The sequence below is a fragment of the Botrytis fragariae genome (genome assembly GCF_013461495.1).
Source record: "Botrytis fragariae strain BVB16 chromosome Unknown tig00000001, whole genome shotgun sequence".
NCBI classification, from domain to species: Eukaryota; Fungi; Ascomycota; class Leotiomycetes; order Helotiales; family Sclerotiniaceae; genus Botrytis; species Botrytis fragariae.
Window position 1 is genome coordinate 1722082 of NW_023500987.1, and position 23551 is coordinate 1745632.

At 44.5% G+C, this 23551-nt stretch overlaps 10 protein-coding genes across 10 annotated transcripts; 6 read left to right on the forward strand and 4 right to left on the reverse strand.

The window, feature by feature from the left end:
• Positions 1-364: 364 nt before the first annotated feature.
• On the reverse strand, positions 365-1863 carry Bfra_000527 (putative bem46 family protein; the record flags this gene model as incomplete). Its single annotated transcript, XM_037330972.1, has 4 exons — positions 365-521; positions 726-851; positions 902-1414; positions 1763-1863. 4 exons carry the CDS (start codon positions 1861-1863, stop codon positions 365-367), a joined length of 897 nt encoding a protein of 298 aa, XP_037197305.1.
• Positions 1864-4940: 3077 nt separating this feature from the next.
• Positions 4941-6476, forward strand: Bfra_000528 (putative lyar-type c2hc zinc finger protein; the record flags this gene model as incomplete). The annotated part of the gene is made up of 3 exons (XM_037330973.1): positions 4941-4961; positions 5089-5211; positions 5268-6476. 3 exons carry the CDS (start codon positions 4941-4943, stop codon positions 6474-6476), a joined length of 1353 nt encoding a protein of 450 aa, XP_037197306.1.
• Positions 6477-7842: 1366 nt separating this feature from the next.
• On the reverse strand, positions 7843-8649 carry Bfra_000529 (uncharacterized protein; the record flags this gene model as incomplete). The annotated part of the gene is made up of 1 exon (XM_037330974.1): positions 7843-8649. One exon carries the CDS (start codon positions 8647-8649, stop codon positions 7843-7845), a length of 807 nt encoding a protein of 268 aa, XP_037197307.1.
• Positions 8650-9343: 694 nt separating this feature from the next.
• Bfra_000530 (putative 40s ribosomal protein s28 protein) lies at positions 9344-10347 on the reverse strand (the record flags this gene model as incomplete). The annotated part of the gene is made up of 4 exons (XM_037330975.1): positions 9344-9676; positions 9788-9871; positions 9937-10107; positions 10269-10347. The coding sequence occupies 4 exons, from the start codon at positions 10345-10347 to the stop codon at positions 9615-9617; spliced, it is 396 nt and encodes a 131-aa protein (XP_037197308.1). The 3' UTR covers positions 9344-9614.
• Positions 10348-10743: 396 nt separating this feature from the next.
• Positions 10744-11893, forward strand: Bfra_000531 (putative atp phosphoribosyltransferase protein; the record flags this gene model as incomplete). The annotated part of the gene is made up of 3 exons (XM_037330976.1): positions 10744-10840; positions 10905-11459; positions 11517-11893. The coding sequence occupies 3 exons, from the start codon at positions 10744-10746 to the stop codon at positions 11891-11893; spliced, it is 1029 nt and encodes a 342-aa protein (XP_037197309.1).
• Positions 11894-14087: 2194 nt separating this feature from the next.
• Positions 14088-15062, forward strand: Bfra_000532ia (putative nf-x1-type zinc finger protein nfxl1 protein; the record flags this gene model as incomplete). The annotated part of the gene is made up of 1 exon (XM_037330977.1): positions 14088-15062. One exon carries the CDS (start codon positions 14088-14090, stop codon positions 15060-15062), a length of 975 nt encoding a protein of 324 aa, XP_037197310.1.
• A 45-nt stretch (positions 15063-15107) lies between these two features.
• Positions 15108-15548, forward strand: Bfra_000532ib (putative nf-x1-type zinc finger protein nfxl1 protein; the record flags this gene model as incomplete). The annotated part of the gene is made up of 1 exon (XM_037330978.1): positions 15108-15548. The coding sequence occupies one exon, from the start codon at positions 15108-15110 to the stop codon at positions 15546-15548; it is 441 nt and encodes a 146-aa protein (XP_037197311.1).
• A 104-nt stretch (positions 15549-15652) lies between these two features.
• Bfra_000533 (putative nf-x1-type zinc finger protein nfxl1 protein) lies at positions 15653-17392 on the forward strand (the record flags this gene model as incomplete). Its single annotated transcript, XM_037330979.1, has 3 exons — positions 15653-16130; positions 16240-16358; positions 16418-17392. 3 exons carry the CDS (start codon positions 15653-15655, stop codon positions 17390-17392), a joined length of 1572 nt encoding a protein of 523 aa, XP_037197312.1.
• A 2017-nt stretch (positions 17393-19409) lies between these two features.
• Bfra_000534 (uncharacterized protein) lies at positions 19410-20100 on the reverse strand (the record flags this gene model as incomplete). The annotated part of the gene is made up of 2 exons (XM_037330980.1): positions 19410-19537; positions 19968-20100. 2 exons carry the CDS (start codon positions 20098-20100, stop codon positions 19410-19412), a joined length of 261 nt encoding a protein of 86 aa, XP_037197313.1.
• Positions 20101-21793: 1693 nt separating this feature from the next.
• Bfra_000535 (putative dihydrodipicolinate synthetase protein) lies at positions 21794-22933 on the forward strand (the record flags this gene model as incomplete). Its single annotated transcript, XM_037330981.1, has 1 exon — positions 21794-22933. One exon carries the CDS (start codon positions 21794-21796, stop codon positions 22931-22933), a length of 1140 nt encoding a protein of 379 aa, XP_037197314.1.
• Positions 22934-23551: the final 618 nt, after the last annotated feature.

The following is a 23551-nucleotide window of genomic DNA, read 5'->3' on the forward strand; positions in this document are numbered from 1 at the left end:
TGTACTCGTAGGATGATGCAAGGACGGCTTCTCAGAAGCGCGGGGTCCTCTTGTTCTTGACTGCATCATGATATAGAATCTCGTAATAAAATACATGTAAATCTCGTTCGCTCTACTCTTGCATCGAATCCTCTCCATTCTAAAGAAGAAAAACTTTTTATAGAGATCCATCCATCGCTCATACGAACATCTCCAAGTGAAGTAAAGTGAAGTGAAGGTCTGGGTCTCGCTTGATCAAAAGGAGTATCCGAAATGCACCAAACGCCTCGCCAAATGCTATATTAATTTTGTGTTGTGACGCAACGAAATGCATGCTAGAAAGATTCGAATGCTGGATCGTGCTCCGTGGTATGGGGCTATGGGATCAACCGTGTTTTGTGTCTAGGTTCCCGACGAAATCGGCGATGGCTTCGAAATACCCAATCTCAACCACACTCGAATTGTGGTCACCGCTCGGGAGAGGCTTCCATACTTTGGTGGGGGATTGGCAGATCTCAAAGAGACGCCGCATGTGGCTGGGTCTGTGATGGGGGAGTTAGTGGAAAGGTATGGGATAGAGCAGTTTTGTGATATTAATCAAAATGTTGTTTTGAGGTAGTCAGACAAAAAGTTCTCGTATTGTGTAATCTGGTCCCAGAAGGGAGGTCATGTTTTGTGGATGGAAATTGGGTCATCATTCTGAGGCATGGTATGTGGGAGGAACAAAGGAAAAGAAGAAGACGTACGGTACAATCTCATCCAGGAGACCGCTAATGAAGAGAATGGGTACTTCGGTAATGGTAGGTAGGTATGTGTCTGATGGCCAAACTTGATGGCATAGATAGGCGAGATATCTGGCTGGTGGAATAACACTACGGCGTGTTAGTATTTGAATATAGCTGTGTGGTGGATGTACACGTACGATGGAATCAACTTTCTCATGGATAGAAAAGTATTTTCCAAAACGAGACCCACTAATCTTTCGTCGTGTTGATTTTTTGCTACTAGTTGTATTGATACGGCACCCCCAAGACTTTGACCGTAGATGACAATATCATTATCTCTCGTCTCTGCTCTCTTGCGAAGATAGTCGAAGCCAGTCTGAGCATCTATCATGAGACCCTTCTCGTCCGGTGATCCAGTAGAGAGACCATAACCCCGGTATTCCAACATCAAGACACTACATCCTACAATGTTTATGAATCGCCTCGCGATAGGTATTCGATGACCAATATTTCCGGCATTGCCGTGAAACATGAGGATTGTGACATTCTTTCTTTTCCTCGTCAGCGGTGCTCGAATGTAGAAGGCTGAAAGCTTTTCCCCATCAGGTGTAGGGATCATCAACTCCTCGAAATCCGAGATGCCGAATTGTGAGGGTCGTGGAACTTCGGTGCGGGCCGCATTTGGGATGGAACTTGGATAAATCAAGGACCTGCGGGTTGAGGAAACATATTGATCAGTATTTTATCGTATGGTAACATCGTTTTAGGAAGATGTGAATGGGTGCGCGATGTGGTGTGTGGTGTGTGTGTGTGGTGCGATATGATGATAAAAGAAGAAAAAGGAAGAAGAAAAAAAGGTGAAGGGGTTTGTAGAGTGGAGGGAAAAAATATACTTTTGCTTGAAGTAGAGAAGAGAACTTAGTAAAAAAGTTATACCCTGCAATTATTCGTAAGTACGAGGACAGTGAATGAAAAACAAGCGTGGCCCAGTTGAGCACCAAATAACCTTCAAAAAAGAAGTAGGATTGGAATTGTGTGAAAGAAAATGTACCGAAGACACAAGGACAGGGAATTTGAGGTAACCTGCGATAGAACTGGTAACAGTAGTTACCTGTTCAATATAACCTCCACCAGATGAATCTTGTGTAGACATCTTCATGTATTTTAAGGGGGAGAGTAGTCGTAGGGACGGAGGGAGGGAGGGAGGGAGGGAGGGAGGGAGGGTAGGAATGTGTTTTCTTAAGGACCAAAAATGGCCAGATATCTTCCTCCAATGGAAATGAGAAGAGTTGCGATGATGAATTAAATTGAAAATGTCAGTAGTAGTAACACATAGTCTTGATGCAATTGGTAGATGGATCTGGATCTCTTTAGAGTTTGATGTTTGGATGTTGGAGTGAGTGAGAGGTCGAGTGTGGATTGGTTGATCGATTGATTGATCGATTGATTGATCGATTGATTGATCGATTGATTGATGTGTTTCATGAAGAAAAGTGCAGATGGTGCTAGGGAGAGTAGAGTTGGTAGAAGTGGTAGAAGTGGTAAAAGTGGTAGAACTAGATAGCAAGTGGTATAATTAATGAATTGTCTCGAACAGTGATGGCGTATGTGTATGTCTATGTCTATGAACCGTTGAACCCGTGGGACCCTTTTTTGGAGTGAGGGAGAGATGATTGACCGCCAAAATGTTGTCATGTATGGAGTCGGTACTCTTGTATATCAAAATCCAATTGTTGTCTCAGAATTTCAGGAGTGCAGCAAGAACCAACAGATCCTGTCACTACTCCTTCCATCAACTCCACAAAACACAGATCAAATGCTCAACAAGCTCGGGGCCGGTCGAGATCCAGATATTCGAATACCACGGGTGACTTGCAGTGAGTGATACTTGCAGTTAGTGATACTTGCATCGTACTAGACAACGACCTACAAAAACATATAATAAAGCACCTACATCTACGCACCCTTCACACCTTCGGAGATCTATTTTGGTTCATATAGTTGCGCAATCCTGCGAGTAATTTATATATGCGATCGTCGGGTAAGCACGAGTTCAAACGTTAGCTAATCAAGGAACTTCGGACAAGGCGGTTTCTTCCCTCATGGGGCGGACTGACATGAGGAATCAAACAGATACATCTCATATGTGTTTGTCGTACAAATGACAGTGTCGCCTACAATCTTGTAATGTTGTCGTGATTAGATTACATCTGGGTGGAAGATGCGTCCATGGGAGGACACGATATCGTCGTGACACAACTGTTAAGTCATATTCTGAGCCACAATCTTTCAAGATGGATGCACCCTCAGTGCCTCACGCTTTGAGGTAAAACAAGGGTGATGAGTTGAGTACGAAATACGGAGTGGGGTGTGATTCATGTGATTCATGTGTTGGGGGTCTCGAGGGGAATTTATCCAAGATGATACACGCATCTTCAGATAGTAAGTAGGATTTGATTCATGGGTTAAATTCCAAGCCAAACTCGTTTCTCTCACAGAAATTCCCTCCGTTGAGGATATATTTCCATACTTCCGCCTTCTTTTCCCTCTGGTCATTGTACAGCGAGGCAGCGTACTCGGTCTCCTTCATTTCCTCGCCAACAATCACTCGTACATATGGCAGTTTGCAAAATCGAATGAAACTAATGGCCTCGAATACCCGATCTCACGTTTCCTCCCGAGCAAGATGTCAACTATTGGGATCCCAATATGTGGCGGAATAAGGGACCATCCAATGATCCAATGAAGAATATCTTCTCATGTGTCCAAGGTAAGGTAAGGTCGATTTGGATTTGGAGACAATGCCCAATGATCATGAATTCAAAGCAAAAGAATTGAGGATATCACATAACGATGCATAAGGCGACCCAATGACAGGACTTGCTCGTATGAAGATACCTACCCTACCCAGGGAGTTAAGGCAAGAATAAGAATAAGTGCTTAAGTATCTTCCTTTGAAATTGACGCCCAAAGCTAGAGAATTTTCAATGTTGCATGTCGCATGTCGCATCTCGCATATCCATCCATCCCTCCCCTGGTCGCGATGAATGCGAATGAATGCGGATGAATGAACATTCCTCTTCCTCTTCCCCTTGTTGATTCCACTTGCTGTTTACCCTCACAATCCAATATAATATAAGCCATTGGGGGCGGGAATGGATACCAAATTAACATTGTTCAATGAATGATACAAACCGTAGACATCGTGGACCTTTTTGTTGGACTCTGTGCTTTGGTATCACTGTGTCGCCAGTGTCGCCAGTGTCGCAAGCAAGAGGTGCATACATGTACATACACACAAGTAGTACGAATATAATTCTGAACGTGCTTCCGGGCGTATTCTAGTCTCTCTCGTTCTCTCTAGGGGAAGGGGAAGGGAAGGGACAGGAAGGGCGGCATCTCCACCAGTCAAGGAAGCAGGAAGAAAAGTATAAAAAAAAAATCCAACCAAACATTTTTCATCTTTTTTCACTCCATTCACCCATCCATCACCTTTTTTCATGCAACCCAAAAAATACTAACGCGCGAGCTGTACACCTGCATAGCCTTGAATCCCACAAAAATATCCCAAGGTCCAAGGTCCAAGGTCCAAGGTCTAAAAAGTGTGAAAAGAATCTGAGAAGCATTCCAAGGGCTGAATTTATTAATTTGTTTATTGATTCCAAGACGACTTGTACCGAATACCTAATACCCGATACCTGCCCTCCTACTTACTACCTGACCTACTTACAACTTACATCGTACATACCAACCATCCCATCCCATCCCATCCCATACCATACAACACAATACCAAAATACCCCTCCACCCTTCCCTCCCCCCAGTCAAATATCAAAGCAACAGCACCAAAGAGGCTTGGATTTTGAACCAAAGAGGAAATATTTCTATTTAGAAACACTCTTCATCCCTCCCCCGAGTTTCATATCAAACACTTGACATACCTATCTACGGAATACACCTACCTAGTATACCTCTACCTACGCAACATTACCGTCTCAATCTCCAGTTTCTTTTCTCAAATTCGTCAAAAGCTAGCTACTTCCTTCCCACCCCCGCGATACTAGAACAAACTCGCAAACTTATCTATTCTTCGCCAAAAGGAAAAAAAAAAAGGAAGAAAAAAGAAAAAACTCTTATCAATCTTCTACCTCATAAATTTCTTCTACAAATACTGCAAATCTCAAACAATCCAAGAGACTCCTGCAGGGAAAGAAAAGGAAACTTACATATATCATCATGGTATCATTCAGCTGTGAGGTATGTTTATTATTCTTACGACTCCAATGTCCTATTGAAACACCGACACCTGCACCTACCTACATTTCTACCAACATCTATTCTGGTAACTCAAACAAGCTTTGGTCTGACAAGAAACAATCTATAGAATTGCGGAGACGTCCTGACGAAGAAAAAACTTGACCCTCATCGAAATCAATGTCGCGGGGCATCATATACTTGCCTGGATTGCATGGTACATTTTCAGGGCCTAGAATATCGCTCGCATACGGTATGTAAACAAACATGATTCAGACGCGGGGCATCGTTGGCTGACAACAATTAAAGAGCTGTATGAGCGAGGCGCAAAAATACCAAGGCGCGCTATACAGAGGAGAGGGTAAAGGAAAGAAAGGAAAGCAACAAAACAATCAAAAGAATAATTCGCATAATAATTCTCAATCCGCACCCGCCCACAACGCATACGTCGAAGATGCGCAAGACGAGTACGACAATTCGCAACAAGCTACCGCCCCGGTACCAGAAGCTGCCCCCTCAACGCCAGCACCCGTCAATGTATTTGATTTCCTCGTGGATCCAACACCCAATGCGTCGCGATTAGATCTCCCCGCAGCTGATGAGATCATGAACGATTCTGAGCCTGAGCAACAAGTTCGTGATGAGCCCATGAGCGATGATGCAGATAGTTCCGAAGTAGAGGGGAAACCTTCCACGGATCTCGTACGAGTGAACGCAGCAGACAGTCCAAGTCTTACCAATCTCGTCGAATGGGGTTCTGGACCAGTACCTACCAACGGACCTTTCGAAACACCGGCGCCAAAAGCGATTGAGTGGAAACCAACCAAGGAACATGAGGGAAAATCGAAAAAGGATAAGAAGGATGAGAAGAAGAAAGACAAGAAGCGCAAACGCTTACATGTTGACACATCGTCCCGCGAAGGCGACGTCCAAATGAATGATGCGCCACCAGTTCTACATTCAGGATTGACTGCTGAAATTGGCAAGCTTCAGACCCGTCCTTCAGTCTTCCCTCCATCGCCAGATTATTCCGGTGCCGATGCTGAGAAGGAATCGCCTAGCGCAAGACCCAAGAAGACCAAGGAATCCAAACGCGCCAGCCGTGCTCGCACTCGTAATGACACATTCGGTAGCAATTTGATGTCATTGATCACCACTCGCCAACCTTCCCGCGAGCACTCGGAAGATCGACCTAAGAAACGTAAGCACAAGCATCGTACCAAGTCCTCTGAAAGACCTAAGATGCTCGAATACAAACCGATGAACGGCGCTGGTGATTCTTCCCCTGGCGAAAACCAAATGGTCGTCTACAAACCCCGCGCAGAACTTCTCATGAGCATGGTGAACAAGGGTCCCAATAGCGAGAAGGGTGTTTCGATGAATAAAGCATTGAAGAGATATCATCGCGAGAGAACGGCCGCGGGATTAGCGCTTGGAAAGGGAGATGAGGAGAAGGAGCTCTGGAGGAGTTTGAGAATGAAGAAGAATGATAGAGGAGAGATCGTCTTGTTTATGTGAACATGTATCACATTAAAACGGGGCGCCAACAGATGAAGCGGGGTGCGCAACGGAGATGGAGCAGAAAGGAGAGGAGGAGCATTGTGATACCATATTTTCTTCTTTCTTCTGAGATGTATGTTTGGGATTGCAGGTTTTGTTGTTGCTTGTTTGTTCTGTACTTGCACTTGTACTTTTCTCATGCGTTTTTCATTCTTCTCGTTCTTGTCTTTGTTCTTGTTCTTCTTGTTCATACATCTATCGTGTTTACGTTTTCTGCTGTTGGATTATGCTTATGCTTATGCTGTTAATCATGTATATGAGGGCATTGCGCGCGGGTTTGACTTCTAGGTTGGATCGGAATAGGAATGGATGGATGGGCATAAATAAGTGTACGAGATTTGTGGAATGGAATGGGATGGGCTTGAAAGGACTGGGCTACACAGGACTGACTGCATGGGATTGAATTGATGTTTGTTTGTGTGTGCTTCCAGGTACATATTTTTGGCTGGTTGGATCCAGGATATCACATTAATGGTTGTGGTGCATGGCTTGATGTGTTATGAGTAGGAAGGCGGATGTAGTAATGTGAGTGGATATTAGTGGGTTCAATCAACCAAGCAATTAATCAATCAATCAATCAAACGTACAAACGTACACAATACATGTCTTCCTCCTGTGAAAATGGTTCCGAAATCGGTATCCCATATCTCGCTTGTAAAAATAAAAATAAAGTGTGGTGAAATCAATAACTCAATACGACAGACGTAGCATGGAAATGGTTGTCTTGTAGATCCATAATATGTGCCTCAACATCGTATGTGATTTTCGTTTGATAGCATCAATGAAAAAGTGATGTTTTGTTCTTCAGAAGCTCGAATCTTAATTGCTCTCTATCATCATTCATGAGGACAGACATCCTTTCCTTTTTTGTAATATCCCGAATCCGAATCCGATTCCGATTCCTCTTTGTATTCATGTCTCTATCTACATCTCGATATTGTCTGTGAGAGTGAGTGTGAGAGGGAGAGGGAGAGGGAGAGAGAGAGGGAGAAGGGCTTTTTGGTCTCTTTCTTTTGTCTCTCGTCTTTCCTTTGTATACATACATACATACAGATTATATTTCCTCCCAATCGATGCGTCGTCATCTATTTCTAGACTTTCTTTACATCTACATGGAGTTCTCCATTTTTATGTTTTCCGCGTCCTCGGTCGCATCATGCGTGATACATTGAATCAGAGAAAAAGAGAGGCTCTGCTCTTCTCTGCTCTGCTCTACCGTCCGTCTCCATCTCTCATTGTATACCATATACCATATACCATATACCATATACCATATACTTTTCCACGTCTCCTACCCTTCCCCACACCCCTCCTCACCCATAAACTACCCACCGCACGACCCCACGACCCCCAACACCCCAAGCATAACCCCCGTAAACCAAGCACACATGTGATGCGCCCTCTGCACTGCGAGTTCTTGGGCGTGTTGTTCCCATGATAATTCATTTATCATATTGTCTTCAATGCCGGTTTCTAGATCTGAATCGGAATATGAATGCGAACCGGAAGAGGAAGCGGAAGGCGTAGAAAAAGAAGCGGATGTGGATGTAGATGTGTATGGCGAGGAAGAGTGTAGTGCGGGTAATGTCGGGAAGAGAAAAGGAAAGGGACGAGTTGCGAAATCAGGAAATGGGTTTGAGACTGCATGTTGATTTGGGGATGTGGTGGTATTGTAGTTCAATTCTGGAGCATGTGTTTCATTCGAGATCTGTTGGTATTCAGCTTGGAAAGCGGATGGGATGGACGGCGAGAGGAGATGGTGATGGGATTTTGGTTGAGAGTAGGCTTGAGCGCGTGAAGTGGTACTTTTTTGTGCTTGTTTTTGGCGCGAGTAGGGAGATGTTGTGGGTGGAGCGAGGGATTGTCGTGGTTGCATCTGCGGTTCCTGCGATTGTACTTCTAGTTGCGATGGGAGCGGGGCGTACACAACTGATTGAGGCGAAGAACCCAGCTGAGGAGAAGATAGAAGAGAGGAATAGTAATGTTGTATTGGATCTACCATTGCGTGGTTTGCGCTTGGGGGTGACGGAGGTGGTGGTGGAGAGTCTGGTCGAAATTGTTGAGGTCTATCAAGTTCTTGAGAAGAGGATTGGGAAAGGGTAATAGCGTGAGGGAAAGGGTGGGAAGACATTGTGATGGATTTGTTGGAATTCGGTTTAGTTGGAATCTAAATACGAAGTTGAGTTGAGGTTGTTTCTTAGTTTGTATGTCCTTTGGAGAGGAAGAGACGGAGGCCAAATTGAGGAATATGTGTGTACAAATAGAAAGTTGTTGTGTGATGAGTCAAGTAGAATATTTTAACTTTCGGTTTGTTGATTGATCTATAGTGAATTGTCCAAGTGGTTGAATCAATTAATCAGATTCAAAGATCATATTCAACTCAAACAAAAAGCCGCAAGGATAGCTTGATCGCGAAAATCAGAATCTGTAAATAGCCATGAACTTTCAGGTGAAATTACTCATAGGTAGATTTGATTGTTGATATGGGATTTGGCAATGGCAGAGAAAGTGATGTGTATTCTTATGTGAAAAGAAAAGAGAAAAAAAGCTGTTGCTTTCTGGAATATTGAATTGGGTCAAAGGAAGACTTCAATGTGCACTGGGCGGAGTGAATGGGAAAATATGGAAGTTGAGTGGATTGAAGAGGACTTGCTTAAATTCCCCAGACCTAGATTTGGAATCATGGTATTCGGATTCCATACTTCAATGCGGGGTGCACGCTGAACAAGAAGTGAATAGCAATGCAAGAGCTCGCACATGCATCTTCCCCATGAATCTAGACTCTCCACATTCATGATTGTATTCCAGTCCCTCGAAAAACGGTGTGAAACTGCGGCAGTCCGTGATCCAAATCCTCCAAATCACCCCCGAGGCCACAAGAATGATTCTCTCACGTCTCAAGATTTGCACATTGTCGTAGAAATAAGGTACCGGGAATTCATCGATCGTGTTATTTTGTGGTGAAAGTATTTCCTTGAACTGATCCATCCATATTCATCAAACGTACATCCAGCCCATAGCCGTAGCAAAAGCCTGCACCTGAATGCATGAAGAAATTCCCAATGCTCCCATCATTCGATAACTATGACCAACAATTTATCTCAATCTTCTAGCCTCACGCTCAGATTCGAGTAAGCAGAGGATGTCATCTTCACGGACTATTTCGATATGTTAGCCTACACCTTCCCTAGCTTCCTAATGTTTCCTTCTCGAATATTTGCTGCCGAGTGTAATCTTGGGGGGAAATAAAGATAATCGTAAAATCGTACCTGGGCCCTTGACGTTACGGATGATGGAACGGGTGGTATCGTCCATGAACTCAACTCTGACTTGAGTAACACCTCCACGGGAACCTAATTTTTGTCAGAATTACCTCCTTCCGAATCCGCAGATGTAGATTCTCCAAATTTCGACATACCGGTTCTGCCCAAAACACGGGTGACCTTAACGAGCTTGACGGGGACCTTTGATGCATCCATTTTTGCGATCTGAATTTTATTAGAATCTTGGAACCGTAGATGAGCTCCTGAGTCACTCACAGGATTAATGCGCTTGGATTTTGGGATGTGGTTGATAAATTGACTCGGGGCTTACTGGTCGACGTGAATTTGGTGATAATTTTTTGCCTGTTCGCAGAATCTTAGGGCAAGAGATTCTCGTTAATATTCTTAGCGTTGAAATTGAAGCATTTTTGCACTAACATAAATCGGGACTAGTGGCCTTTGAGAAGACGCCGACCACCGAAAGTACCAGGTGTTACACGTGGGGCAGAATGATGAAGATGAGTACTAGGTGACTTTTTTTTAATAATGGAGTTTGCGCCAAACATCTCCGAGTCATATTAAAAGTGAAGTCTTGTCCCTTTCCCATATTATCCAATAATCGTGATTCTCCTTGCTTCTAATATATTTCAAATTACCCAAGCCATACATTTCTTATCATTTACGAACACAACATACTCTGCTTCTGCTTGTGATTCAAGTGAATACCCCGCAATCGGAGTGGTTATATCTTCACATTGTACAGAAACAAACAGCTTGCTCTCCTCACCCTCAACAAAATGGATTTAGTGAATCAGTAAGAATTGTCCTCTTTTACCTTGTTGGCTCTCGAGCTTGCCATTGAAGCCTATTTAAACGGTTTGGAGCTGTTGGTTTCGCAATTTGGGGCACGTAGAACCTGGCAACTCCTACCATTCAAAGAAGCTACTATGAAAGTTCTCAAGATGTTATACATTGCAGACGAGGAGTCTGAAGAGTACGAACCTTTCACTAACGATCACAAAAGCTTAGAAGGTAGACTGCTATTCGCAGTACCAAAAAGTGAGTCATGACACCATTGAAGCCGAATCCTGTGTTCGAGATTGATGGCTGATTGAATTGTTAGAGGGAAGACTATTACAAGCAGCACTCAATTTGCTCGAAGGTGCCGATATTCAGTTTCGAAGAGAATCAAGACTTGACATAGCATTGGTCAAAAACTTACCAATTGCGCTCGTTTTCCTTCCCGCTGCCGATATTCCTACGTTCGTTGGTGAAGGTCGAGTAGATATTGGTATTACTGGGCGGGACACAGTTGCAGAACATGCCACAGGAGTCGAAACCGAGAGGAGAGTTAAGTCAGAATCGGGAACATCAACCCCTGTCGAAGCGGGCAAGGAAGAAGGATGTGTAGAGATAATGGATTTGGGATTTGGTGCTTGTAAGTTGCAAGTACAAGTGCCAGAGAAGGGACCATATGCGAAGCCATCAGATCTCATTGGAAAGAATATTGGTACCAGTTTTGTCAGTCTATCTGAGGAATTTTTCCGAGCATTGGAAGCTGAGGCAGACGGTGGTGCCGTATCCGGGCGCAAGTTGAAGACCAAGATCATCGAGCTCAGCGGCAGTGTTGAAGCTGCATGCGCTCTTGGTGTCGCTGATGGAATTGTGGATCTGGTTGGTGAGTAAAAGAACGACATGATCAACCTCAAAAAGTTTCGTATTAATATGTCATCAGAGTCGGGTGAAACCATGAAGGCAGCAGGATTAAAGGCTATCGATACCGTCGTCTCGAGTACAGCAATTCTCGTGAAATCCAAAAGACCCTCAAATCCAGCATTGGTAGATCTTATTGCTTCCCGTATTCGAGGTGTCATCACTGCACAAAAATACGTCTTGTGCCAGTACAACGTTCAACGAACAGCCCTCCCGGATGCAGTCAAAATCACCCCTGGAAAGCGAGCACCCACGATCAACGCCTTGGAGGAGGAAGGCTGGGTAGCTGTTAGTTCAATGGTCGAGAAGAAGAAGATCGCTGTGGTTATGGATGATTTGACGGCCGTTGGAGCAACAGATATCTTGATTCTTGATATTGCAAACACGAGAGCCGGATGAAAATGAACGAGAGATGAAAAAAGGAATGTATCATGATAACAGATTGAGATTTCGGATATTGGTGGGAGATTGGAGGACGAGAAAATACCCATTTGGATCGAATCGAGCCTGGAGTTGTAGCTTGGAAATCTAGTACATCCTTAAATCAAAATTTGCAGTGGATAATGCATATGGTGTGAAATTTTTTAGCGAATTTAGATGACTAGATAAAAGAAATCTAACCAATCCCCGACGAAGGGTTTGCGCATCAAGATCAAATCCTTCACCAGCCAACCGCAAAAGGGTCCCTTTTCTCCTCCCTTACAAAAGATCCGTCTGAATTACCCAATAGCACACCTTTGAAGCGCCGACGAACATGAGAATAATTGATGGATGGGCCCTCGATTTTGTCGTATTTCCCCCTCTTCGGTCTCGTCTTCCTATCTGGAAATAAAACGACTTCATTTTCCGGCCAGAGAGGTAGTGTCTCTTCTTTCGTAACTACCCCTATCTCCTTCAAATCACGAAGCGAAGCGAGAACAGTGGATGAGATGGTCAGGTGAGAATAAGCTTCGTCTCCAATGATTAGATATCTTAATCGCTGCAGCCCGTATCCACATCCATCATAATCCTCCCCCAGCCTTAACAAATTCCCTAGTTTCTCAACCCAGGCCGAATAGTAAGGGCTGTAAATTTGGCTAGTATCTATCCGAAAATATAAACTATCCCTAAAAGGACTGAACCAGAGATTCAAAGAAGGGATGTATTGGTAGTAGTGGAGAGCGAAAGAACGTGATTCGGAGATGAGATGAAGAAGAACGGGAATGCTAGAATAAGAAAAGTAGATAGGAATGAAGGTTTGAGAGGGGGGAGAAAATTCCAATTCTAGAATGCGAGGGGAGGGGAGACAATGGGTGTATATTTGGAGACGAAGTTCTGGAGGGAGGAAAGGAAAGAGTGAGAAGGTTGTAAGGGTTTGAGATGACGTTAGAGAAGAGGAAGATTTGGGATTAGATAGGTTGTAATCTGTGTCAGTGGTAAAGTGAGGCATATTGAAAGTTTTCAACTCAAAATTGGAATCTTGAATGTGCGTGTGGAGTTGCGTTTGATAAATTGATAAGGAAGTGGCGAGAAAACAGCTCAGCCGAGAACGAAAGGGGTGAGATGTTGAAGAAAGAGTCAACTAAGCTTATGGGTTATATGTCATCGTGTCGAATTACGAAGGGACAAAATGGTAAGAAATGAATACCAACAGAAGAAACTACCTAGGTAGGTATCATACTTATATGTACATGTTAGATAACCGCTGAGTGCGATTCCTTTACACACTGAGGCTATATCGAGATTTTTCTCTTCGGGCGTCTATGTTGTGTTTATCTATGCACCGCCATAGTGGATAACTTCCTCCTTCGAATGTTGGAGAAGGAATAAATGCCTAGGTCCTCACTGAGATATTTGTCTGTGGACAGACTAAGTTACTTGTGCCATATAGCTCAAGGAGACCCACGAAGCAACAGTACATATTTTTATGACCGACAATACCAACAATAACGTGTGGTCGACCTATAAGTACCTCGGGTTAAGAATAAAGACTTCGACCAGCCTTGTAACCTTAGCGCGAGGCTGTTGGTTTCCAAGATTTGATATAACTTCACTTGTATCAGAGATTGCGACAATAAGTCCGCAATACCCTTTCTCGGCTCATAGGTCAATTTATTTCCACATTTGATTCTTCAGAGTCATCTCATACAATGATGCAATGCAAATGTTACAATGTTCCAGACGATGAGCGAGTATGAGTCAACTCTCATGTATGAGTCTTGGAGTTGACAAATTTATCCGAAGAGTCCAGAAGAGCGCTAGTTGATAAGTTTAGCGTCGATAAAGAAGCTCATGGATTGCCACAATAAAATCAGCCTTATTCCCCTCTACACCAGAGTGCTACTTCCGTATCTTGCAAGTAAAAAGTATTTTCATCCATTTTCTACCATTTAATCTTTTCATTCCCTTTTCTTGTCTGAAGTCGCCGTATATCTTGAGGCGCAATTACTTGTTAATTTACGAAAGTTCCGTATTTGCAAGCTCTCTTAAATTTGTCTGCATTGCATCGCAGTAAATAAAAAAATAACGACCCCGCCACTGGTCAATAGTCGATTTAACACACCAACAATCGACAATTTCTGGTTACATCGCCGACTCGTTCTATTCACATATCATGGCTACTACAGAATCATCTCCAGCTTCTGGCTCCAATCGTCCTCCTCGAACTCGGACTCGTCGCCCAAGACGAGGCGGCCATCGGGACACTGGACCTGCACCAGCAGATGGAAACACAAACGCTACTCCAAATCTAACGACACAAGTACCAAATGGTCCTTTAGCTCTCAGACCGGCTTCTGTGGCACCACTGCCAGACTCAAATTCTCCAGCCCCGTCGAACCCGCGAAATTCGAACGCAAACAATCGAGGAGGCGGCAATGGTAGAAGAGGTGGGTTTGGACGAGGGGGTCGAAGAGGGGGTGGTCGCGGACAGCCCATGGCCAATGGAAGAGTGTTTGGAGGGCAACTTACCTCAAACTCGCATACTGGTCCTACATCTGACGCTGGTTCTCTTGCTGGAGATGCTCCAGCATTTACACCTGGACATCCTATTGCCACCCGACCTGGACCCTCGCGAGCTCCGCGCGCACGTCGAATGTCGAAATCGCAAGCTGCAGATCTTGCCACTCGAACACACGAGGATATCACAAATGGCCAATACGAATGCGCAATTTGTACCAACGAAGTTTTACCAAATTCTAAGATATGGAACTGTAAAAGTTGTTGGTCGGTTCTCCATTTATCATGTGTCAAAAAATGGTCGAAGAATGAAGTATCGACACATCAACAACGAGCAGTTGAAAACGGAGAATTGCCACCACCGAGACAATGGAGATGCCCCGGTTGTAACTTGCCCAAAGAAGACTTGCCAATATCGTATACTTGTTGGTGTGAGAAGGAGATTGAACCACGATCAGTAGCTGGGCTACCACCACATTCTTGTGGCAGAGTTGTTCAAAAAAACGGATCGGACATTGTCCTCATCCATGTGATCTTATGTGCCATGCTGGATTCTGTCCACCTTGCGCTCACATGGGGCCTTCACTTCCTTGCTTTTGTGGCAAAGAGACGGTTTCAAGAAGATGTTTAGATACGAAGTACGAAAGCGGATGGGCTTGTGGGCAAATCTGCGATGATGTACTTCCCTGCGGAGAACACAATTGTGAGCGGAGTTGTCATGAGGGCCTCTGTGGCAGTTGTGAGGTTCTTATTGAATCAACATGCTATTGTGGTAAAGTCGAAAAAACTCTACCTTGCTCGGAACGCGATGAAGAGCGTGAAAGTCAAGCACCAACCAGTACGCTTGATGGTGAAAGTTTGGCCACGAGGACATGGATTGGATCTTTTGACTGTGGCTCTGAATGCCGTAGACCCTTTGATTGCGGTAAACCAGATCATTACTGTGAGACTAGATGCCACCCTCAAGACCTATTACCTGCACACTGTCCATTGTCGCCAGACGTTGTCACAACTTGTCCCTGCGGTAAAACGCCAATTTCTACACTCCTCGAAACTCCACGAACCGATTGCACCCAGCATATTCCTCACTGTCAAGAGAAGTGCGAATTGCCGTTGAAGTGTGGGCATACCTGCCAAGGTATTTGTCATGAAGGCGAGTGCCGACCTTGCTTTCAGTCGGTGTTAATTGCATGTCGCTGCGGTAGGACAACATCAAACACTATGTGTCATCAAGGAGTGGATGAGAAGCCCCAATGCCCTCGAGTATGCCGAGCAACACTCAACTGTGGGAGACACGAGTGCGGCGAGCGATGTTGTTCTGGAGAAAAGAAAGCAAGTGAACGACAAGCCGCAAAACGAAAGCATCGTGCTTTGAATGCTCCGCCGACAGAAGAGAACATTGAGGCTGAGCATATCTGTCTCAAAGTCTGTGGACGCGCACTAAAATGTGGTGAACATGCTTGCGCTGAACTTTGTCACAAGGGCCCTTGTAGATCATGCCGTGAGGCTATTTTTGAAGAAATCAGCTGCGCTTGTGGCCGTACCGTTTTGCAGCCTCCAATGCCTTGCGGGACGAAACCACCCGAGTGCCGTTTTGATTGTACAAGAGCAAGAACTTGTGGACATCCACAAACTAAGCATCAATGCCATCTTGATGGTGAAGATTGTCCAAAGTGTCCCTTCCTTGTAGAGAAGCCTTGTATTTGTGGCAAACGGACTTTGAAAAACATTCCGTGTTGGTTCACTGAAGTCCGGTGTGGCTTGCCATGCGGAAAAAAGTTAAAGTGCGGTATACATTCTTGTCAAAGTCTTTGCCATCGTCCCGGACAATGTGAAGACGCGACTTCGCCATGTCATCAACCGTGCGGAAGGCAGAAAAGCGTTTGCGATCACTCCTGTACCGACGCTTGCCATGCCCCTTACCCCTGTAAGGAAACACTACCTTGCCAAGGCAAAACCTTCGTTACCTGCCAATGTCAACATCAGAAGCAAGCGGTCAAATGTCTCGCATCGAAAACCAGTGAGGGCAATTCAAAAAAGACACTAGATTGTAATGACGAATGTCTTAAGCTCCAGCGCAATGCAAAGCTTGCCGCAGCCTTGAATATTGACCCAAGCACTCACACGGATGATCATATTCCATATTCTCAACAAACATTGGATATGGTCAAAGACATGCTTAAATTCTGTCAAACCTATGAGCGCGAATTTCGCGTTTTCGCAGCGGATCCATCGGAGAAGAGATTAAGATTCAAGCCCATGCCATCTCATCAGAGAGCATTCTTGCACTCATTGGCGGAAGACTATGGTCTTGATAGCGAAAGTCAAGATCCAGAGCCCCATCGCCACGTTTCAATCTTTAAGACACCACGCTTTGTATCTGCACCATTGAAAACTCTAGCGCAATGTGTCAAAGTCAAGCCTGTGGCAGTTGTGGAAGCCGCATCTTCAAAGAGATTGGTTGCTACAGCCGAACCGTTCAATGCATTCTTATTATCGAATCCTAGGTTTGGATTGACTATTGATGAGATACACACCGACCTTTTGTCTGAGTTCGCAAATGCGGGCCTCGATTTCGACGTATCTTTCCTACCTTCTGGTGAAGTTGTCCTTCGTGGAAAAGCTCCCGAGACTTGGTACACGAAAGTTGATTCCGCACTAACTGCTATGCAACATAGCCTTGTTCAAAAGGTTAAAGCACTTCAATTAGCATCGACAGTTGTTCTCTGTAGTGTGGATTCGAGTTTGAATGTCGTCAGGAGAGAAGATGATCATTTAGGTGGTGGGTGGAGTCAAGTGGCCAAAGGAGCCAGCGGAAGCAAAGCTCCAGTGAGGCCAGAGATAGGTGTGAAAAGCAGCTTCACCGTTCTGGGAACTAGAATGGCGGCGAAAAAGAAGAAAGAAGAACAGGATTCTGCAGTAGATGACTGGGAAAAGGAAGTGGAAGCTTGGGATGCTTGAGGATGATCATATGAGGATCATGGTTATTCAATCAATGTACACTAGGTACATTTTTAGAGAATAATGAAACGACAAATTCTAACTATAGCATCTTTTTATTATCAGGTCCATCCATATGGCTAACCCGTTCCATAGCTTGATATCAAATTGAGGAACCTTTTCCAGCCCACATTGCTCCCTGGCGAGATTGTATAATACCATATCTACCTAATCCATCATGATATACGTCATGGATCAACAGTCCCTACATGACATTTCATGGAATACCTGCTCTCGTTTCTACACATAACTAGATTCTTGGCGTCAGATCCTTTTTTTCACTTCATCATCTTCGTCTATGTAGCACCTATTCGTGTCTTGATAATCTACTCTTCCCTTCACGAAAGTGCTATTTCTTTTGCTCATCCACCATCATATGTGTTATAGTCCTTCTCTTCCAATCCCAGGCGGAAATGGTAGAAGTAAAATACTTAAACTTTATGGAATATACTAGTGCTGGATGGCCTACTGTGTTCAGGTTCAGATTCAGATTGATATCTGGAGATTGATGCGCCTTTTGTTTCCCCCTCTCCAACGCGATGCTTGAGAAGGTGGTATTGCAAGATGTGCTGAGGAAGATAAGGCAGGCTTGAAAAAGAAGGAGAAAGTGAACGGATTTTCAGGGAGAGTATAGGCTCAGAAGGTTTGAAGGAATGGGGAGCACCAACGATCTAAGAAAATTTTAGTGAAAGCGTAGAGCAAGTAAGTAAGTGGTCTGCTATTGCCGTCTCATGTTCAACGCTATTGACCAAGTTACCATTCTAGCTTTGGTGTCTAAGTAGTCCCTCAAAAGAAGTTGGACTATCGATGGGTACATATATCAGCTGTGCCTGATTATTACGTGCAGGACGTCATTCGTCTTTATCTCCACATTCACCGTCATATTCATCATATGTTTGTTTCACTCGGCTATTCCAGGATTCTCATCCCAACTCCGCGTAAGCAAATAGGCCGCCTATTCTTTCCACCACTCTGTTGCCCCACAATATATGTTGACGTCGCCTCGCTTCGCCGACGACATCAATCTCACCCACCAACTCCAACTCTTTCAAAAGTGAAAGATGGAAGTTGACCAGTACTCTTCAGAATGGCAAAACCTTACCGCCCCCACGAGAGGGGCGGGAGGATAAACCCCCGATGAGGGGTTTTTTTCGATTCGAACCAGGCGTGTTACCACTCCACCACAAGAGCGCATTTGACCTGAACAAACAAGCCTGTTTGCCGCCTTTGCGCTCTCGATGGAGAAATTGTTTCTGAGAGGGCTTATATAGTAGAGTAGGTAAGAGCTTGGTGAAATGAGGTGTAGAGGAGAAATGCTCAACGCTCTGCCGCGGGTAAATCTGGTATCGAACTGCCAGTATGCAATGAAGCCAAAGTAACTACCCACTGTATAATCCAGGCAACCGATTGCCCAGTAAGACCAATTTCATTTCAACACGACTGTAAAGCAAATTGGTACAAGGTAGCATGTCCATTAGGGTAGGCGAAAGATAAAAGAGTTCAGATACTCGAGTTGACGGGAAACCATTTTCGCCACTCAGAAGAAAAAGCCGTCTCTTCCACTCCCGCATGACCCCCCACTACAAGCAAGGGCACCAAAATTCGATGTAGTGTATGTGAAGTGATTCCCCACGCCAGTACAAACGGGATGAGTTGCAGATGGCTGAATAATCTAGCCCGAGAGGTACGACCAGTACGTGTGTCACACCGGATAAACCGAGCCGGTAATGATCCACAAATCTAGTTTTAGATGCTTGGTGAGACTAGGCGCATACATAACTTCATTCTATGCGAACTAGATGGGTACTAGGTGACCTTCCCGTATCCGCAAGAAGGCGGGACCTTATTGGCAAGCTTGGGCAAGGCCCGTACCGGTACCTATTGCGACATTAATATGCCCAAGTAATTGTACCGGCCGAAAATGTCGTTCTTCAGTTGCTAAAAGCTCAAGCTTTGAAGCTTATGGAAAATCATGAATTCAGAGATCTTCGATGCGACGAAGCCATGGCCGAATATGGAGAATGCTAGGCCCGCTTCCTGGTGTAATTGAGAAGACGCGATAGTAGGACAACTTTAGAATGCACTTGTAAACACAGCGCATATAATCTGCTCGCTTTGTAGTATGAGTAGCTTGTTGAATACAAGCTGTGTTCACTGCGCTAACTTGAAGGTTAATGTCCACGTGCCATGGTACCTCTTTTGTGTTCGGACGCATCTGAAAACGGGCGCCAAAGGGGTGCTGGACATGTACTATTCTGGTAGACGAATAATACCGATGTACAATTATTATCATGGAAGACGACAATATTGAGCTTCTGGATTAAGAAAATCTGCAAGGATTGTCATGGTTGCATTGCCGGCTCTGAAAGTTCTGAATCCGCGCTGCTTCGAATATCAAAAAACAGTGATAAGAGGCTTTTTATCGTACCAGTTGCTTGGCGAATCACATTCGGCAGGTAGAGGCAATTTGAGGGAAACGCATTAAAAATATGCCACGGGAGCTGCCTATTCTAAAACCTCTCGTCGTATTTCTCACAACGATGGCCTGATTCGACTCGACTTCGCAGGTAAGACCATTTCCAATGCCGAGGTTTATATGTTGGTAAGAACATAATGCGCTGAATGATCAAGCGAACGTAAGATCCTGCATCGTGGTCCCATTCAATCATTGGTATGATGAATGCATTATGTATCATGTATCACCGCAGACACTAATGAAGCCCGGAGGCGACAGCGTGGTCTGATTGTACGTTGGGGATGTCGTCTCTGGGTTCCTAGTTGCCGGTTCTCGTAGACTCATTATGTAATTTCGCCTCTCAAGAATATGATACATCTCTTCGACTTTGATATCTCGTGATCCTAGAAGAAGGTGGTTCGGGGTTCTGGTGGTTCGATACGGAAATTGGAAGTCGATGTCATGTGAGCCAAGATATCATGGAAAACCCCAGATTCTCGTTGGCCAAACTGCGGTTGATTCATTCCTTTTCATTCTCCACCCCCACGTTCTCTCACTGAATCTCGACAAGAAACGGCTGTCCGAACATGTTACCAACACCGTGATCTTGGATTCTTGTGTCAGCTAAGCCATCTGGGGAATCATCTTACAAGACCAGGGTCGATGAACCCCGCGATTTTCAGGGATCGAGGTCATTATACCGTATCAGCAGACATTTTACTCTGCAGCGACAAGTACAATTCGATGAAAGGCCAGACTACGTACGTTCATATACACCTGAAAGAAAAGACAAACTCGTCTATAGGCATGGTTTCTTCAGCCCAATATGAGTGAGCTTTTGGCAAAATACAAAAGTTCAGCTCCGGAGGATATAGTGCGGTTGGTGCTGAGTGAGACTGCTCTGAGTCTGAGCCTCCATCTCTCAACTTTTTTTTTTTACCATCAATCAAGATCCAGGAATTGCCCCTCAGCCAAACCTCTTAGAAAGCTCTTACATTATCGTACTCGGAGAGATGGAAGTCTCTTAAGGCCATGATGCAAATAAGCAATTGAAATTAGCAACAGATTATTGGATAAACATGCGACTTTACCTGAGGTATCATGTATGCGGTGAGGTGAAGTTGTCTAGGAAGGAGCAAACGGCGCCCGACATGTAATGGAATACGGGGTTCAGAGATTGCACTTTCCCTTTTCCTTACATTTCATCTCTTGGCAAGCAGAAAACACCAAGATAGGCTTCTCTACCGTTCTCTATTGAATTCAGAATACAACATCGTTGATGATCATTGATCAAAACCGGAGAGTGCAGCATATGAAATATCGAGACGCAGTCAATCAATTGCTAACTCCAGATCAGGAATCCCAGCTTTGTTGAGCTAAATGTGTAATTGGTCGGGAAATGGAGGGGTTAGTTGCCGTTACTTGCCGTCACCTGCTACTCCTTGCTGCTGTCGTCCATATGAAAAGTAACATTTGGGTTTCATGATGTTTTCTTTACCATTATGCAAGGCTAGTATCTGCCCGTGCTTCACAATCTCCCATCTTGCATTTATATCTGGTCTTACTTTTCTTCGCCGTTTACTAATATGATCAGGGAAAACAAGCCATGCCACGAGGTCCAACTCCTAGAGAACTTTTGACCCCCCACACCATGCGACGAGAGAAGTAGCTCGTATACGCCACCAGGAGCATACCGAGGAAACAATATTTAATATCTGACTATTGCCCACACAAAGGTCCTTGATAACATCATTTCAAAAACTTTGCCTTCCCTTGAGTCAATGTTGTCTTAGACTGACCTTCTCAAATAGAATCCAGCTAAAGCCTCACATTCCAATCTAGCATAGTCTTGTTATTTCCTTCTAGCATACATCCTGGTACACATAATTGAATATCTTATATTCACCATGGCGCCACACAGTAACGATTCACCTTCACCCGCGAGAGAGTTCTCAACAGATTTTAATATGTCTTTTCACCCTCCAATAAATTCTGTCTTGCTCGACCCGAGCAACGAAAATAGCATATATTCTGTGAACGAATCCTCATACAGTTCGTCTTACAGCAGTGACTCAACAGAAGCCGACGATCACATGGCTCGGCCTCTAGTTCCTGGCGTTTATGTTCCCACAGTCTGCTTCTTCGACCCGACCACGGAAGAACTCGATACGGAAACTATCTCTAGTCATGCGACTCGTCTCGCGAAAGCTGGAGTCACTGGCCTAGCCACTCAAGGTTCTAACGGCGAAGCTGTCAATCTCACCCACGCAGAACGTCAGACTGTTACGGCAACAACCCGTGCCGCACTCACCTCGGCTGGGTTCCCACATCTTCCTATCATTGTCGGTTGTGGCGCACAGTCTGTCCGAGAAACGGTGCAATATTGCCGAGAAGCCTTCGCGGCTGGAGGAGATTACGCACTTATCCTACCACCTTCGTATTATGCACCTCTGTTTTTGCCTTCCTCTGCTTCCGTAATCGAGTTTTTTACAACTGTAGCGGACCAATCCCCAATTCCATTGCTGATTTACAACTATCCGGGAGCTGTCTCCGGTATGGACCTTTCATCAGATGTTATCATCAAATTATCAGCTCATCCCAACATCGTGGGTGTGAAGCTGACCTGCGGCAATACTGGAAAATTGAACCGAATTGTGGCAGCCACAAGGACTTCCAAGCCACACTCCCCCGCATCTCCGCCATTCTTGGTTCTTGGAGGCAGTGCCGATTTCACCCTTCAAAGTCTGATTGGGGGTGGTCATGGGATCCTTGCCGGTTTAGCAAATATTGCCCCGAAGGCTTGCGTCGAAATGACGAAATTATACCACGAAGGAAAAATCAAGGAAGCTCAGATACTTCAGGAAGTTGTTGCTCAAGGTGATTGGGCGGCTATCCAGGGAGGTATTGTGAGCACTAAGGCTGGTATGGAGAGTTGGTTTGGCTATGGAGGATATGGTCGTTCACCGTTACCACATCCTACTAGTGATGAGATGACGAAGTGGAAAGAAGGCTTTCGAGAATTGGTTACTTTAGAGAAAAGCCTTTAGATGAGGTCTTCTTTGGCTCTAGGTTTTAGGCGTTTAGTCTTCGTTATTGTTTTACACAGCTTGTTGATGTACTTTTTTAGCAGTAGTCTCGAAAGCTCTTTTTGCGTTCCGATCTAAAAGTTTCGCTCTTTGGGCATTATGGTTCAGCAAAACCCTTTCAATTCCATTTCACACTTTTCATTTTTTGCAATCGTATCCGGCAATGATTTTGAGGCTAATTTTGGCTTCAATAATATGTATTTGTTCTAGAGTGAAAGCCGGAGAAATATCTGAACTCTCTATACATAATCAGTATCTGTCGAGCAAACTTGTTTTTGGAAAAGAGTGCTCATGCCCCAACCTCTCTGTCGCAGAAACATCTGAAGGCTAGATGCGTGATACATACACACATACATGCATCTTTTAAGTAGATAATTCAAGTCATTAACATTGATCTTACACACGTGGACATGAAAACAAAGAGTGCAGAAGCAAAGCAAATCTTTGGGCTTCGAGAGAAATCTATTTGGACCAGGAAAGACAGGCAGGTTGAAACAAAATTGACATGACATAATTGTGCACACGCATACACTATTTTATCAGTGGAAGAACTTGCACGATGACTATCACCAGATCTTT